The 17432-nt window shown below is 46.1% G+C and overlaps 1 protein-coding gene across 1 annotated transcript; it reads left to right on the plus strand.

The window, feature by feature from the left end:
* The first annotated feature begins 14339 nt into the window (after window positions 1–14339).
* Window positions 14340–17409, plus strand: LOC127785480 (proline-rich receptor-like protein kinase PERK2). The gene is made up of 2 exons (XM_052312942.1): window positions 14340–15429; window positions 16459–17409. The coding sequence occupies exons 1-2, from the start codon at window positions 14582–14584 to the stop codon at window positions 17174–17176; spliced, it is 1566 nt and encodes a 521-aa protein (XP_052168902.1). The 5' UTR covers window positions 14340–14581; the 3' UTR covers window positions 17177–17409.
* Window positions 17410–17432: the final 23 nt, after the last annotated feature.

The following is a 17432-nucleotide window of genomic DNA, read 5'->3' on the forward strand; positions in this document are numbered from 1 at the left end:
CTTTCTTTTTGTTTTAATTTACTTTTGTAGTTCATGTAAATTACTTTTAGACTTTACTAAATTTACTTTTATTTATCTAAGAAGTAATTTAGTGAAATTTAAAAGTAATTTAGATATATTATAAAATTAAATTATAATTTTTCATCAAAATATAATCATGTGAGATTTTATTATAAAGATTTAATTGTTATGAACACAACGGTGTAATCGGATCATAGATCGTGTTGAAAGTGTATAAGATTGATTGAGCGAGAGGGATCAAGAGAGAGAGAGAGAGAGTTGCACACAAGAGTGTAGAGAATGAATGAGCGGATCCTTTATTGATAACAATGGTTACAATATATAGGGGGGAGAGAGGCGGCAACAGAAGACGCGATGGTTTGGGAACCATCGCGTCCGTTGCTAGAATCGCCGTGAGGCGAGAAGAGGTGTGGGGCACGAACAACCGTCGTGTCCCAGAATTGGTTGCTGCTCTATCCATATAGATGGATGAGATCACCCAAATATTTCATAACAATCCCCCTTGATCGAATAAAACTTTGATCATTACTCATTTAGTGTTCCAGATATCTGTAAAGATAATCTTAGAAATAATTATACTTAGTATATTAAATACATCACGTAAAACTCCTCGAAAACCCAGTGGGAAAAATAAGGAGAGAACCGTGATATATATTATTGACTATTTTAGATCTATGAGTAAAGCTCATAGTTTGATCCAAAATAGTATAATGTTTACAGTTATCATTTAGTAAAAACCCTAGTGTGGAAAAACCAAATGATAAGACATATAAGCTTATGTTGATATTACCTTGTTAGAAAAACTTTGGATGAGAAAACCTAAAGGGTAAAACTCATACAAAGGGAAAAGAGTATAATATGACGAAAATAGGTTATTTTCCAGAGGAAGATACTCCCCTTGAATCCTGCAAATTTTTAAGTCGTCTCATACCAATTCCTTCGACACATTTAAAGAATATGGAGTGTGGTAGAGATTTTGTGAATAAATCAGCAAGATTATCACATGACTTAGTTTGCAAGATGTTTATCTCTCTATGTTGCTGAAGCTCTTGAGGATAAAATAATTTAGGAGCAATATGCTTAGTGATGTTGCTCTTAATATAACCAGTTTCCATCTGAACAACACAAGCGGCATTATCTTCATAGATAATGGTAGGTGATTCCAATGAACCAATACCACAAGATGTTAATATGTGGTTAACCATTCTGTGAAGCCATACACATTCACGTGATGCCTCATATAATGCAATTATTTCAGAATGATTTGTGGAAGTGGCTACCAGAGTCTGTTTAGAAGACTTCCATGAAATAGCAGTTCCACCTTGTAAAAATACAAATCCTGTTTGTGATCTAGCATTGTGGGGATCAGATAGATAGCCAGCATCAGTATACCCAATTAAAGTTGAATCCTGGTTCTTTTTAAAGAAAAGTCCAAGATCTCTTGTGCCATTAAGATTTCGAAAGACATTCTTAACTCTAGTCCAATGGCGTTTGGTAGGAGCAGCGTTGTATCTTGCTAATAGATTTACCGAGAAAGCAATATCTGGCCTCGTACTATTTGTGTAGCGCCCGTTCCGTCGTGGCGCCTAGCGGGAAAACTAACTCTTAAAAATCCTAATTGCGAAATCTGTTTCTTTTCTTGTTGTCTAGTGTCCGTGCCATCTCAGATCTCAAATCCCCGATCTATCGTCGAGCTCAATCCCGAATCCAAATCCTTCCCAAATCAAATCCCTCCGCAAAAGTCTATTTTGCCTCCCTCAGGTTCGATGGGCCGAATCCCTCTCGGCCCATCTCCCCCTCCCTCCCCGGCTCTCTCTCTCTCTATCTCTCCCTCTCCCCCGCCCTGCCGTGAGCCGCGCCGACCCCCCCCCCCCGTTCTCGCTGCCATTCCCGCCGATGCCGCCCAAATCGCCGCGCCGCCCGCGCGCGCGCCGTGGTGGCCGACCGGCCAGTCGCCGCCGCTGTCAGCGCCTACCGCGCCTGCCCCGCGTCTGCCGCCCGTGTCGCCGCTCCACTCCAAACCGGTCCGCCGTCATCGCCGTCGTCATCGACTCGGCCCCGCCACTCCCCGCGCGTGCCTCCAAGGGACGGAGGCAGAGCCCTCTGCCCCCTCTGCCGCGTCGCCCTCTCTCCCTCCTCCTTTTCCCGAAATGGCATGGAGGCAAGCCCCCTTTCCCTCTTCTTTTCTTCTTTTTCCTCTCATCGCTGGCGTCATCTCCTGTCGCCATTTTGGCCGCGAGTGCCGAGCGCCAGCTCGCTCCCTTGACCGCCCAAGGTCGGTTTCCAAACCGACATCGCCGCCCTATAAACCCAAGCGCCTCCCTTCCTTTTTCCCCTCCCAAATCTTCCCCGTTTTCGCCCGCGCCATTGCCGTCCCTCTGTCTCTCTCGCCGGCCGCCGCCGTCGCGTGTGCCGGAGGAGCCGGTGCGCGCTAGGACGCGGAAGGGGACTCCGGGCGCTCATCTTCTTCCTCTTCCCCGGCCCGAGGCCGGAGAGATCACTCCCGTGCCGTCGGTTTCTCGTCACTGCGCCCCTTCCTCGATCCATCCCTTCCCCTTAGTTTCCGGTAGTAGCATGTGTAGCCTTCCCGTAGCTAGCCGGCGCCGCCCCGACCGTTGTCGCCGCTCGTTGTGTGCTCGCCGCCGTCGCCGCCCGTGCTCCGTAGCGCCCGCTCGTCGCTGGCCTCACTTGGCGTAGCTCCGCCCAATCCGACGCTAGCAACGGATTCCCGTAGCCGCGTAGATGCTCTCACCGCCGGGAATCGACCCCTCGTGGCCTCGTCGCCGTTTCCCCCTTCCCTCGCCGCCGGTTGCCGCCGCCGCAATCCGCCGCCGTCAAGCATCCCCCGACAAATCCGAGCCGTTAGCTCGTCTCCCCTCGTCCTGTGCAACATCCCGGTGTGCTCGCCTTCGCTTGTATCGCCATGGTTCGCTCCGCCGCTTGCCGCTGTCGTCCGCCATCCGTTCCGGCCGGCGTCGTCGTCTACCTCCCGCCGGCCCACGTGGCTGCCACGTAGGCGCCACCTCGGCGCCACCTCGGCCGCGACCGGATCGGCTGACCTGGCCAGCCGCTCCCTCCGTTTCCCTTCCTATGCACGCTGTCCACCGCGAGCCGTGAGGCTGCGCGTGGGCCTGCCGCACCGCGTTCTCCACGAACCGCGCGCATGCGCCGCGCCTCCCTCCCCAAACCCTAGCACGCCCCGCGTGCACCTCGCTCACGGTGAGCCGAGTCGTTGACAAGCGGGTCCCACCCGGGACCACGCGGGATGGACCCGGCCCACCGGCTCTCTCTCTCTCCCCTCCCCGCCCGCGCGCGCACCTTGGGCCGCCTTCTTGGGCCGGCCGGCCCATTAAGCTCGGCCGAGCCGCCCCTTTCTCTCGGGCCGCGCCCTAGCCGCCCGAGGAAAGTCTAATTCCCCTCCCTATTTCTTTTCTTTTCTTTTCTTTTTCAAAAAGGATTTAAATAAATCCTTTTCCTTTAGACCAAAAATCCAATAATCTTAGAAATTCAATATCTCCCCAACCGTAAGTCCGTTTGACTATGTTCAACTTCCAAAATTCATCAAATCTCGAGATCTATCTAATGGCACGCTTAGAGGTCAATAATAGGGCTTTATTTTCGCCGATTGTTGAGGACTCCTGTTTCGCGTGTAGTTTCGGAGCCCGAAGACCCACAGTGCGAGGATTTCGAGGATCAAGCTCAAGATCTCGAGCAAGGCAAGCCACCTTCGAACATCTTGAGCCTATATTTGAACTTAATTATGTTGCTTGAAAAATATTATGCATTGATAGGATTGCACTTAACCTGTCTGCACCGTCTGCAAGGCAGATCGGTGTGCCTACCTAACTTGTTGCATCTGATCCTTCCATTGTTAATTGTTATACCATGTTCCCTTGTAACCACTTAGTTGCGTCTCGGTAATCGTGCACTCTGCACGAGTATCGACGGTCACCTTCAAACTTAAAATCTGAGAAACAACTTGGGTAAAACTTGGGTTTTACAAAAGATTTGGAAAACTCGACACTTGGGTCGGTGCTTGCGAACCTAAATGAATTTCCAAAATCGCGGACCGGGGAACGTACCGGGTGTACGGTTTTCCGCTCTTGCACTTAAGGACCGTTTCCTTGGAATTTCATCCGAACATAAGACAAGTACGACCACATGGGTGGAATGGGACACCCCTGGCTGAGTAACTAGCTAATCAGGGGAGCCTTGATGCCAAGAGACATGTGGATTCACCGGGGTGGTGTCGGGGAGGACCCCTGGGCTTCCCGGCACAGTATGGTCTGGGACCTAATCTGGTGTTGGTCTGGGACCCCTCTCGTTGGCATATGGTGAACCTGTGTCGGCTTTGGAAATGCCTTGTCGTGAAAGCCTCAAAGTCGCCAGACGTGGCTGTTCTGCACGGGCTGGGTGACCCGGGTTAGTAACGTCGTGTGGGTAAAGTGTACCCCCTCTGCAGAGGTTAACAAATTGTTCGAACAGCCGTGCCCACGGTCATGGGCGGATGTGAGGTGATTCCTAGCGTAGTTTTATTTGACTACTGCTTTGTGAAATGTGCTGATGTGGTTCGGGATTGATGTTTGGAAAATCTGTGGCTGATGGGATCAGCCAGGCCCGGGTGGCTATTTGAAAGCTGTTGGCCAGGTGCCAATCTTGATCAATTCAAAAGACTGATACATTGCACATACTCCGACCGGACGAGACACACTGTCTCATCCGTGTCGTTTGAGAAGCACTCACTTAGTTGTTTCAGAAAGGAGTTCAAATAAAATGAATTGCAAAAACAACAGCCTTTCCTTGAAGCCTGCATTAAACACTTATTTCCCATGACTTGCTGAGTACTCCCGTACTCACCCTTGCTCTATATAAATAACCCCCCCAGTTGCTGAAGAAGATGAAGCGGATCCCGCTGATAAGGAGTTCTTCCAGGAGCAAGCCGGCTACGATGAGTTTCAGGGTTTCGGCCTAGTTCCCAAGTCGCGCCTGTGATGTTTGGTCCATGTCTTGGCTTCCGCTCCCCTTTTGTAATGCAGTTGTGAGCTCGGGATCTGTCCGCAGCCCAACATGACTGTACTCCTACTCTATAATAAAGAGACCTCTGTTGCTGTGATATTCTGTCTTCCTGTGATACCAGCACTGTTTCCTGGGACGATTAACAGGTTAATTTGGAGCGTCACGGGCTAGTTCCGCTCGGGACTAGTTCGGGGCATGACAATTTGCAAGGTGCATAAGTGTGCCAATAGCACTAAGATATGGAAAATCAGGTCCAAGTACATCCTCACCATCTTCCTTTGGTCGAAATGGATCTTTCTCCATGTCTAGAGATCGAACCACCATAGGGGTTTTGGAAGGATATGACTTGTCCATATTAAATTTCTCCAAAATTTTCTGGGTATATGCACTTTGGTGCACAAGGATTCCAGAAGGTAAATGCTCAAGTTGTAGACCTAAGCAAAATTTGGTTTGACCCAAATCCTTCATCTCAAATTCTGTCTTTAAATGATGACGTGCTTCATTAATATCTTGTGTATTGCCAATGATGTTGAGATCATCGACATATACCAAGATAATACAAAATCGTGTGGGGGACTTTTTGATAAAGACGTACGGGCAATCATCATTTTTAGTGTATCCCTTTAGCGAAAGGAATTCACTCAATCGGTTGTACCACATCCTGCCCGATTGTTTTAAGCTATAAAGTGACTTCTGCAACTTAACACAATACATGTTATGATTTACCTTCTGATTCGTGATGTCGATTCCGTCAGGAACCTTCGTGTAAATATCAGAATCAAGTGACCCATAAAGGTATGCTGTCACTACGTCCATGAACTGCATAAATAGACGATTTTGTACTGCCAATGATATTAAATATCAGAAAGTTATACCACTCATAACTGGAGAGTAAGTTTCGTTGAAATCAACGCCAGGTTTTTGCGTAAAACCTTGTGCTACAAACCTTGCTTTATATCTCACCTCATTGTTTTCATTCCGTTTCCGGATGAAAACCCATTTGTATCCCACAGGAAAGATACCACGAGGAGTAGGCATTGCAGCCGAGAATACATCTCTTTTGTAAAGCGAGGCTAATTCTGCGTCAATTGCGTCCTTCCATTTGTTCCAATCAGAGCGCTTTTGGCACTCTTTTATAGACCTAGGTTCTGGATCAACTTGGAGGCAATCAGCAATTTGTTCAGAAAAATTAATGTTGACAATTGTAGCTCTTTTATCAAAAGATTCTCCAGTTTCAGAGTAGTTGATGGCAATTTCATCAACCCTTATAGACTCATTGTGATCTCCCGAAACAATGTGTCTATGGTCTTCCGAATTCCTAGTCTCAGCATTGTGCACCACCGAGCTAGGTTGCAGACTATCACGATCTGCTTGATATATAGTATCAATTTGGTGTGTACCAACTAAAGGTTGATTTGCATTTACCGTCTTTCTTTGCTTATTAGCAATTGTTTCTTGACTTCTTCCTCTCTTTTTAGTGAGTGGAAGTTGAGTGGTTTTATTTGGTACCTCCACTCTTTTTGGCGCATTCTAAGCGGGAATGAAAGATTTAGTCACACCTTTATAATTGGTAAATGCATCTGGCAGGTTATTTGCAAGTCTTTGCAAATGTATAATTTTCTGAACTTGAAGTTCAGTTTGAGTAGTACGTGGATCTGAGGCGGGAATACCTTGGGCATCCCAATCAATTTCCTGACATTCTTTCTGGTACTTGAAGTCTCCCCCTAATGCCGGGAAATGTTTCTCATCAAAGATAGAGTCAGCGAACCGGGCAGTAAATAGATCACCTGTTAAGGGTTCTAAATACTTTATGATCGACAGAGATTTGAATCCCACATAGATCCCCACTTTCCTATGTGGGCCTATAGCGGTACGATGTGGTGGTGAGATCGGTATGTATACATCATAACCGAACTTACGCAAATGGGAAATACTTGGAGGATTTCCACGTACTAACTGCATTGGGGAAGTTTCATGATATGCAGTTGGTCGTAGTTGGACAAGGTCAGCAGCGTGCAGAACTGCATGACCCCAACATGACGAAGGTAATTTGCAATTCATCAATAATGGTCGAGCAATAAACTTAATTCTTTTGATCAATGATTCAGCCAAACCATTTTGTGTGTGGACATATGGAACAGAGTGCTGAAACTGAATTCCCAATGCCATACAGTAATCATCGAAAGCATGGGATGTAAATTCGGCAGCATTGTCCATACGGATTGATTGAATCCTATGTTCAGGGTAATTTGCCTTCAACCTTATAATTTGAGACATTAATTTTTCAAAGGCATGGTTTCGTGTCGATAGAAGACACACATGAGACCATATAGTAGATGTGTCAATCAAAACCATAAAGTACCTAAACGGTCCAGATCATGGCACAATAGGGCCACAAATATCTCCTTGAATGCGTTCAAGGAATTTAAGTGGTTCGGCTCTGATTTTGAGATAAGATGGTCTCAAAATCAGTTTCCCAGTAGCACATGCAGTGCATACGAAATCAGAGGATTTGGGAAATTTATCAGTGATCAAATGATGACCAATAGAGTTGCCAATAATTTTTCTCATCATCCCAATACCAGGGTGCCCAAGTCGATCATACCAAGTGTGGAATGCATCAACATTTTGAAAAATTATTTTGTACACAACATGTGCAATGGGCTTAATGTATGTATAGTACAATCCCGATGTGAGAGATGGAATTTTCTCGCAAATGCGTTTGCCATATCCGTTTTGTTTGGTTAAGAGAAGAAATTCTTCTCGATTATCCATGGGTTTCAATGTGAAACCCATTTTGACGGATGTCTCTATAACTTAGTAGGGTACGGGTTGAATCAGGATACAATAAAGCATCCTCAATTGTAATTTGTGTACCCATTGGGAGTGTAATAATTGCTCGTCCTAAGCCAACTATCACAGAATCGCACCCAGCGATAGTCAAAACTAAATTTAAATGGTAAATTGGGTGGTGGGCCGAAATCTAAAGGATTCAGCCCACCACCGTGTGGCACTAGGCCGGCGGGCAGGGGGGAGCGGGACGCTGGGTCGTCCCATCTGGCCCGGCACCAAAAAGCGCGGGGGGGGGGGTGGCGTCGGGGGGTTAGGGTTAACCCTAACCGCCCCCACGATTTCGCCGCCGCCGCCGCCCTTTCCGCCGTCCACGCCGCCGCTCTGTTCGCCGCCCAACGCCGCCGACGTCGCCGTGGGTAACGCCGCCGACGGCACCCTGGGGTGCCACCGACGCCGCCAACGCCGCCCTAGAGCGCCTACCGACGCCACTGAGGTACGCTGCCAACGCCGAGTTCGCCGCCGCTGCCTCCATTTCCACCGCCACCACCCTTCAGCTGCCGATACCACCTGCATCCACCCTTCGCCGCCCACCGCCGTCGCCATCCACCACCACCTCCACCGCCGCCATCCACCATCCGCTGCCGCCGCGTCCCCCTCATCGGCCGGCGGCATGCCGGCGGCTTTAGGCCGACGATCCCGACTCCTCATCGGAGTCGGAGACCGGCTGGACCTGAATACTGTTCCCCCCCACTCCATTTGGTATCGTGCGGCTCCGGGAGCCATGGGGAACGGCGATGAACGTATGGCGGAGGCCGGGACAGCGTGCAGCGGCGGCTCCAGTGTGGCGACGTGTTGGAGACGGTGTAAAGAGAGGCGGCTCCCCCGTGCGCGCCGCATGGTTCCGGTACGGCCGAATCCTGGTGGCGCGGGAGTGGGGGAGCGTCGAAAGCTTGGCGTCGGCTGCGACGTTGATGGAGGTGGGGATGGAGCGGTTGGTGGTGACGGAGTGGTGACGAACGGGGCCGGCAGCGACTCCATCTCTAGTGGGAGATCACACGGCTCGCCGGGCATTGTCACCACCGCCGTCCATCCATGGTGGGCACGGTACTGTACCCCTTGCACAAGGATCTGGCGAGGTGCTTCGGCACCCGGAGGCGGAGGAGGAGGTGCGATAGGGACGGGCGGGGGGACCACAACCGGAGTTGTAGGCACACGACAGCGAGGGTAGTGGCGGCGGCCACCAACCCTAGCCATGCCTCCGCGGGATCCCGGCGCGTCCTCCTCATCGATCGACGAAGAAGATGGCGAAGCCGGCGTGCGCGCTGATAGCGAGGGAGGCCAAGAACGACATCCATGATCCAATGAAACGTAGGCATCGTACCTTCTCTGATGATTCTTCTGTTCGCTTTTCTGTTAGATCAAAAGCGATGGAGTTCTTCTTTCACTTCGCGATCTCCTTCGCGAGAGCGAAAGTGCTGATAACGTGTTGAAAGTGTATAAGATTGATTGAGCGAGAGGGATCGAGAGAGAGAGAGAGAGAATTGCACACAAGAATGTAGAGAATGAATGAGCGGATCCTTTATTGATAACAATGGTTACAATATATAGGGGGGAGAGAGGCGGCATCAGAAGACGCAATGGTTTCCGTTGCTAGAATCGCCGTGAGGCGAGAAGAGGTGTGGGGCACAACCAACCGTCGTGTCCCAGAATTGGTTGCTGCTCTCTCCATATAGATGGATGAGATCACCCAAATATTTCATAACAGATTGGATGAGTAGTTTGATAGAAAATTTATTTGACGCATAGATGGTTCCTATTTGCTTGATGGACTATTAGTATATATTGTCAGTAGATTAACACAGAGAGCGACGTCGTATCTGGAGCATTCTCGGCCGATCGGATGGATCGCTATGCGTCGCTGGATAGGGCGAAATCGAGAGCGCGCGCGATTTACTTTTTACGTTTAATTATGCATTATAATTTAATATATTTGTATAAAAATATTGAATACAATGAATAAACAAATACACATGCATATAGCCAAAAGTTAACGGCGTTATCTAGGCCGGGCGTACTACTCTTGAGAATATATTTTGAAATGTCATACTTTTCAATGTACTATACTTCACCTCACATCTTATGCATTCTTAATAGTGAAATGTACCACCCAAACAAATTAAAGGAGCAAAGATCGAATTATTTACGAGCGGCTAGTTCATCAACAGTTAATTAGGAAAAAAAAAAGGTTACTACGTACCTATAAATCTGCATAAAAATCTGTCTATGCCCATAGTCAAGGATTTCAGGATTTGATCCTCGTGAAAAACCTATGTACCTGTCCGGTGTAACGGTGTTCGGTGCCATGGGCAACAACATCAATTAATTGCACCAAACTTTGATTTGTTCAATGGAGAGAGGATCCCTGTTTGAGCGTGACCCAGCGTAGAGCAGACGCGCAGCAGGCTGATCGACGAGAATACGATGGCATTGACGAGTTGACTCAAGGTCAACGACCGTCACCTTTCGGCAAATCACTTACAGTAGCAACCGGCCAGGAATCAATCTACAAAATCGACCAATAAAATGCTAAAAAAGAATTAAAATAAACTTGCTAAAATCAACTGCAGGAACGGTCTAGGACACATGACAGGAGCACCACTGGTGGAAAAACCATCTTTCGTCGGTCCGGCAAAATCCACAATAGTCCCGGATCAAAAAGAACTGGGACTAAAGATTGTTTTTAGTCCTGGTTATAAAAATTTTGATCTTTAGTCCCGGTTTATCCCTTGTCAGATGTATGTCAGGGGGCCGAGGATCTTTAGTCCCGGTTGGTGTCAATAACCGGGACTAAAGATCACCACATTAGTCACGGTTGGTACTACCAACCGGGACTAAAATTAAACACGTAGTATATAATCCCTATCCCTTATCCTCTCCTCCACACTTATCCCTTCTCCTCAGATCTAACTCTCTTCCTCATCCCCTCTCCTCCAACTCCTCCCCTTCCTCCTCTCCTCCCCTTCTCCCCTTCCTCCTCCCCCCTCCTCCCCTTCCCATCCGGCCGGCCAGCTGGCGGTGTGGGCGGCGGCGGCCAGGGCGGGCGGAGGGGCCGCGGCCGGCGGGTCCGCGCCCGGCGGCCGGCGAGGCCGCGCTCGGCGGTCGTGGCGAGCGGCATTGGTTTTTTTTTTAAAATTTGTGATGATTCACTGAGATGTATTTGACTGAGAAGTTACAAATTTGTGATTCATTGTTTGGATCTGTGATGTATTTGAGTAATTTCTTAGGATATTGTGATGTATTTGATTTGTGTGTATAAGTAACTTTATGATTTGTGATGTGGGTTTGGTGATGTGAATTTGGGATGTTATTTTGATTTAGGGATTTGCCTACTTGATTCGGGAGAAAATAAAAAGGGAAAAAGAAAAAGAAAAGGGGAACATCTGGTACTGCAGCTATTGTCTCTTTAGTCCCGGTTGGTAAGATCAATCGGGACTAAAGATCCTCTCTCTTTAGTCCCGGTTGGTGGTACCAACCAGGACTAAAGATGTATCTTTAGTCCCTGTTATACATCTTTAGTCCCGGATCCTTACTCCCGGTTGGAAAACCGGGACTAAAGGGGTTCCCAACCGGGAGTAAAGATGGTTTCTCCAGCAGTGGACATTACTTGGGGGGTTCATGGCTGCAGGCTTTCTGCCCTTCTGGCTAGTGTGACTAAACAGTGCTGTATGCCTAACATGTAGTATTCCCTCCGTATAAAGTTTGGTCATCTCTGATGGGCCAGTATTTTCCGGCTCATCAGAGCTGAGAGCCTCCACAAGCCCCTGTATAATATATGTAATGTACGTTATATGACTCAATACGATACAATATATGATATATGTTAAAAAATAATAATTATCAAAGTTTCTTTACCTCCGATTTCCAGCAAAAAATTCACCCCCCCTTACTCTTCCACCCGAAATGTGAACGGTACATAGGGTTGGAATGAAAAACTGTTGCCCTAGTTAGGGGTATTTATAGGCCATAAGATATCTCGGACGGGTTAGGGCTAAAACCTGTTAGAGATGAGTAAATCTCATCTTTGATGGCCGGAACCGCGCGGCCCATCGCAAGCATTAGGTCACCTATGACGGGCCAGAACTATCGTCCAACAAAGGTATCCCTATGTCGTATGCTAATTCCAGCCTGTCACAGGTGACCTAATGTCTGTGATGGGCCGTAGCCGGTGGCCATACCTGTTATGGCCTCCCGATGGACCAGTCAAAGCCTCAAAGGTGAGGCCATCCGTGACAAGTATTTCGGCTTGTCATTGGTGGGCCGTCAGAGATGAGTCATTATGGCATTGTGGTTACTCAGGTTTCAGTCAATAATTTAATTTAGAACTGTAAAACAAAAGAATAACTTCTTCGTTAACTCTCAGATGCATGGAGACTACAAGTACACCAATTTCATTTGGAAATGTTATGAAATAAAATAGTCTCAATACTTTTGAATTAAGGGAGTAAAGAGTTAAAAACAATTGATGTTTTAAAATTGGTAACCAAGGGTAACAATTGATGTCGATATATTTTTGGGTGAAAACATGTTAGATATAATTATTGTATAAATATTATGTAACTATATTGTAATTACACTATAATTATATTATATATAATTATATTGTATGTAAGTGTTGTGTACTTGAAACAAAATGAGTTGGTTGCTCGCAGTAAGCGCCTTGGCTTGCAAGGCTCATGTTACGAGTTCGATCATATACCCATCCGTTGGGTCGCCTGAATTTTTTACGTGTTCTGCACGAATCTTGAGGTGTATCGGACAGTCTAGGAATTGTCATATTCTTTCTACAAAATATGTCGCCAATATTTAGCAACTTCGTAATAATATCTCACTTCAACTGCGCAGGTGAATAGCTTGTTTTTGCAAAGAAATGCGAACATATGTGTCATAGCAGGAAACTTAATTAATTTTTGTTTGGTGCTCGGTCATATTGTACCCCTTGTTTCACGAAATACTTTAAATAATTTATTATTTTGCTATGTCTGTGCTTTCAAACTGCAAAGTAGTGGATCAAATTGCATAGACTCCAAATATTGGACGTGATTTTAGCACAACGTACGGGAAATTTATATGCAAGTTCCGTTGACGTTGATATATACACATCTCCGTGCAAGTAGAGGTTCAGTTTGGCCGTTTGGGAGTGGTCGTCGCTCCTCTGTTATTTTCTTCGTCATTTTCTTCTATCTATTACGCCCACAATACATACACACTCATCATTATGAACACTTTCGAAAGAAAGATTGGACCGTCAAATTTAACATCCGGTTCACATATGAAGGCAAGATAATTACAGTACACATACCTACAAAATGTGAAGTCACGCTCGTACTTATTTAGCTCCATACTATTATTTGATTATTGGAACATATTTAATTCGGAATCCTAGCTATCGCAGTCTGCAGTCTGGCAGTCTGCACATCGATCGGCATATTATTGGGAGTACTTGACAGTTGACTTGACCTCGTCTAGTCGTCCCAGTCCAGTTGAGTGAAATGTACGTGATTTCATTAATCATTTTGCTCCAACTTGTAATATATAGGGTCTGTTTAGTTCGCGAAAAGAAAATTTTTGGATGTCATGCCGGATGTTGGAAGGTGTTTTTAGACATGAATGAAAAAACTAATTTCATAACTCATCTAGAAACCGCGAGACGAATCTTTTGAGCCTAATTAAGCCGTCATTAGTACAAGTGGAATACTGTAGCACTTATGGCTAATTATGGACTAATTAGGCTCAAAAGATTCGTCTCATGATTTCCATGCAATGTGCAATTAATTTTTGTTTTTATCTATATTTAATACTCCAAAGATTCGATATGACGTTTTTGGGAAAAAAATTTTAGGAACTAAACTGGGCCATACTCCCTTGGTTGTATTTTGTTTCCTTAGTAGGATAATAGTTTAATAAAAACTCACTTTATTATTTGGATATACTATTTATGACAAAAATTGAATTTATTAGGTTTATATATATTTATGATTATACTTTTGTATCACATACCCTCTTCGATCAAAAATATAAGATTGTTTAGCATATAGATCTTTTCATTCCAAAATATAGGGCTCTGTCCCGATTAATAGCTAATAGTTACATTTTGAGACGTTCGGAGTAATAAAGTCAAGTTAAATATTCCATTTTAGTGACTTTAGTTGTCAATTTTTGAGTTTTGAATTTCTTAGATTGTTTCTACAAACATCTCATTAGCTTTGAATTGTTGAAATAATGGAATCATTAAAATCGATGCAGAGAATTGTGTCGGTTATTGCACGTCCTCTCCATCCTACACGCTTAATTTCACTTTTCTCCTTTTCTCCGGATGATACTGTTTAGTGTTAACAAACAGTCGAGGTGAAAACAGCCGGAGTTGGACAGACTGGGTCGTGCGTGAGGCGTGACAGCGGCGATAAAAGGCATTCAATTCCCATCACATATATGGTTGGGTAGCTCGCGGAACCATAACCTCTTGATCCTTGTAGCTAGGATTCATCGTCCATTTCTCTTGCTATCTTGCCTAAACACTCGTATATAACATTCTTCGCAACACCAAGAAAGATCTCAACCTTAACTTCAGATCGATCATCCTCAACAATTAGAGGAGAGAGAGAGAGAGGGGTGGTGGCTGTCGCGGCTGCCTCCGTTGCCTTCCATCACCACTCCTGATATATCATCAGTTATCATCACCGGGTATACTCCCATGGCCTCGCCACCTTCGCCAGCAGAATATCGTTCTTATCGATATGTACTTGTCGATAATCTATCATCTCCGACACCAGCACCAGGTCCATCACAACCACCTCCATCTCCACTGCCACCGCCACCGCCATCGCCACCACCACCAAGTTCACCACCACCATATCCATCTCCATCTCCATGGTCATCACCACCATCGCCACCAGCACCACCACCACAAATTCTGACGGCGCCACCACTACCTGCGCAAGAACTGCCACTAGCACAACCCAAGACCAACTCCTCGACGAAGACGATCGCCATGGCAGTAGTAGTTCCTACGCTCGCGGTGTGCGTGGTCGCCGCGGCGCTTCTATGGCTGTGGCGCCAGCGGAAGCGCCGCCGCAAGAACTCACCGCTGCCGGCAAACAACGACAGCGACCAGTACTCCTCCGACGGGCAGCAGCAGCACGGCACCGCCGACCTGGAGAGAGCCGTGACCGGCGGCGGGCCGCGGCGGTACCAGTTCCACGAGCTCGCCGCCGCGACGCGCGACTTCGCCGAGGAGGAGAAGCTCGGGCAAGGAGGGTTCGGCAACGTCTACCTGGGCCGCCTCGCCGTCGGCACCGGCGGCGGCGACCACCACCAGGAGGTGGCCGTGAAGAAGTTCTCGATGGACTCCATGTGTCAGGGCAGGAGGGAGTTCGAGGCCGAGGTGAGGATCATAAGCCAGCTGAGGCATCGAAACCTGGTGCAGCTGCATGGTTGGTGTGATAGCCGCAAGGGGCTCTTGCTCGTCTACGAGCTTGTGGCAGGAGGAAGCCTAGATAAGCACATCTATAACACCGACAGGATACTCACCTGGCCAGAGAGGTAACAATTCGTCCCATGACCGATTGTTCTTTTTTTAGTTATTATTGATCTAGTTATTTGGATCCTTCCTTCAAAATAAAAAAATATTCTAGTTATTTAGAGATCCTTTTGGTGAATTGTATGTCCTCTATTGATTTTGCCATATCCTTTGACAAAGAAATAGGAATGATGAGAACCATTGGACTATCATTAAGTTAAGCGATAAAAAAAAATGACCAGAATTTTTTTAAAAAATTTATGCACCTGAAATCAATATATTTAATCTAACTCCCTTCGTTCCTTTTAGTTTTTATATTAGGAAATTTGTTCCTTTTCGTTGACGTTAGATATTATTAATACATAAACTTTGATAGCTCGTCTTTCTGAAAAAAAAACCCCCTCCTTTTACGTTTCATATTATAAGTCATTTTGATTTTTTTTCTAATCAAACTTTTTTAAATTGACTAAGTTTATACTCCCTCCGTTTCTAAATATTTGACTATGTTGACTTTTTTAAACATTTTGACCGTTCGTCTTATTCAAAAATATTAAGTAATTATTAATTCATTTTCTATTATTTTATTTATTGTTAAATATACTTTTATGTATACATATAGTTATACATATTTCAGAAAAGTTTTTGAATAAGATGAACGGTCAAACATGTGCTACAAAGTCTACGGTGTCAAACATTTAGAAACAGGGGGAGTATAAAAAACATAGAAACACTATCAATACAAAACAAACATACTATCAAAATATAATTAATGTTAGATTTATTGAAACTAATTTGATGTTATCATTGTTGCTAAATTTTTGATAAACATAGTCAAACTTTGAAAAGTTTAACTAGGAAAACATTAGAGCGTCTTATAATATGAAAAGTACTTGGCATGCTATATGTATAACTATGCTACTTGCGTTCATCAAAAATTGTTATTTAAAAAGTTTTTATTGTAAAAAAAACTGGTAACTAACCATGACATAAAAAAAAAAAGAACCGGTGGAGTACTACTGTGTTAACAAGTGTTCCTTAATTAATTGATACAGGTACAAGATCATTATGGGATTAGGAGCTGCGCTACGTTACCTTCATCAAGAGTGGGAGCAATGCATCCTGCACGGCGACATCAAACCAAGCAACATCATGGTTGACTCGTCGTACAACACCAAGCTAGGGGACTTTGGGCTGGCAAGGCTCGTCGACCACGGCAAAGCGTGGCAGGCCACGAGGTCCGTGCTCGGCACGGCCGGCTACATCGACCCGGAGTTCGTGAACACGCGGCGGCCGAGCACCGAGTCCGACGTCTACAGCTTCGGCGTCGTCCTCCTCGAGATCGTCTGCGCCAAGCCGCCGGTGGTCTTGCAGGAGGACGAGCCGAGCTTCGTGCTGCTGAGGTGGGTATGGAACCTGTACAGCCAGAACGCGATCCTCGACGCGGTGGACGAGCGGCTGCGTGTCGTTGGCGTCGTGCGCGACGAGCGGCAGATGGAGCGCGTGCTGGTCGTCGGGCTGTGGTGCGCGCACCCTGACCTGAGTGAGCGCCCGTCCATCGCCCGCGCCATGAACGTCCTACAGTCCGACGACGCGAGGTTGCCGGATCTCTCGCCGCAGATGTACAAGTCCAAGGCGTCACCGCCTCCAAGAGATGTCGCCGTGGGGGTAGACTACGGCGGTGTCAGTACAGGTAGCACGTTCTCAGGCAGTGGTGTTCCCACATCGGCGACCACAACAACCACGCGTTCCTCCGGATCATTTGTTGGTTGATACAATCTTTGTGGGTATAAATACATTTGCTTATTATCTGTTATCAGAAAAGGGAGAATATTAGTTCTGAGCATCGGGTAGCTATTTCTATCAATGGTATAAATTTTAGTTGTATGAGAAATACATTAGTTATTTCTAAATTATAGCAGCTTATTAGATTCAAATAATTGCCATGTTTGTAGCAAATTGCTAATTATTTGTTTTGATTTTTGATATCAATTTAATAGGGCTTCCCATTTGGAATGACATAATGGGC

This window comes from Oryza glaberrima, chromosome 9 (assembly GCF_000147395.1).
Source record: "Oryza glaberrima chromosome 9, OglaRS2, whole genome shotgun sequence".
Classification (NCBI taxonomy): Eukaryota; Viridiplantae; Streptophyta; class Magnoliopsida; order Poales; family Poaceae; genus Oryza; species Oryza glaberrima.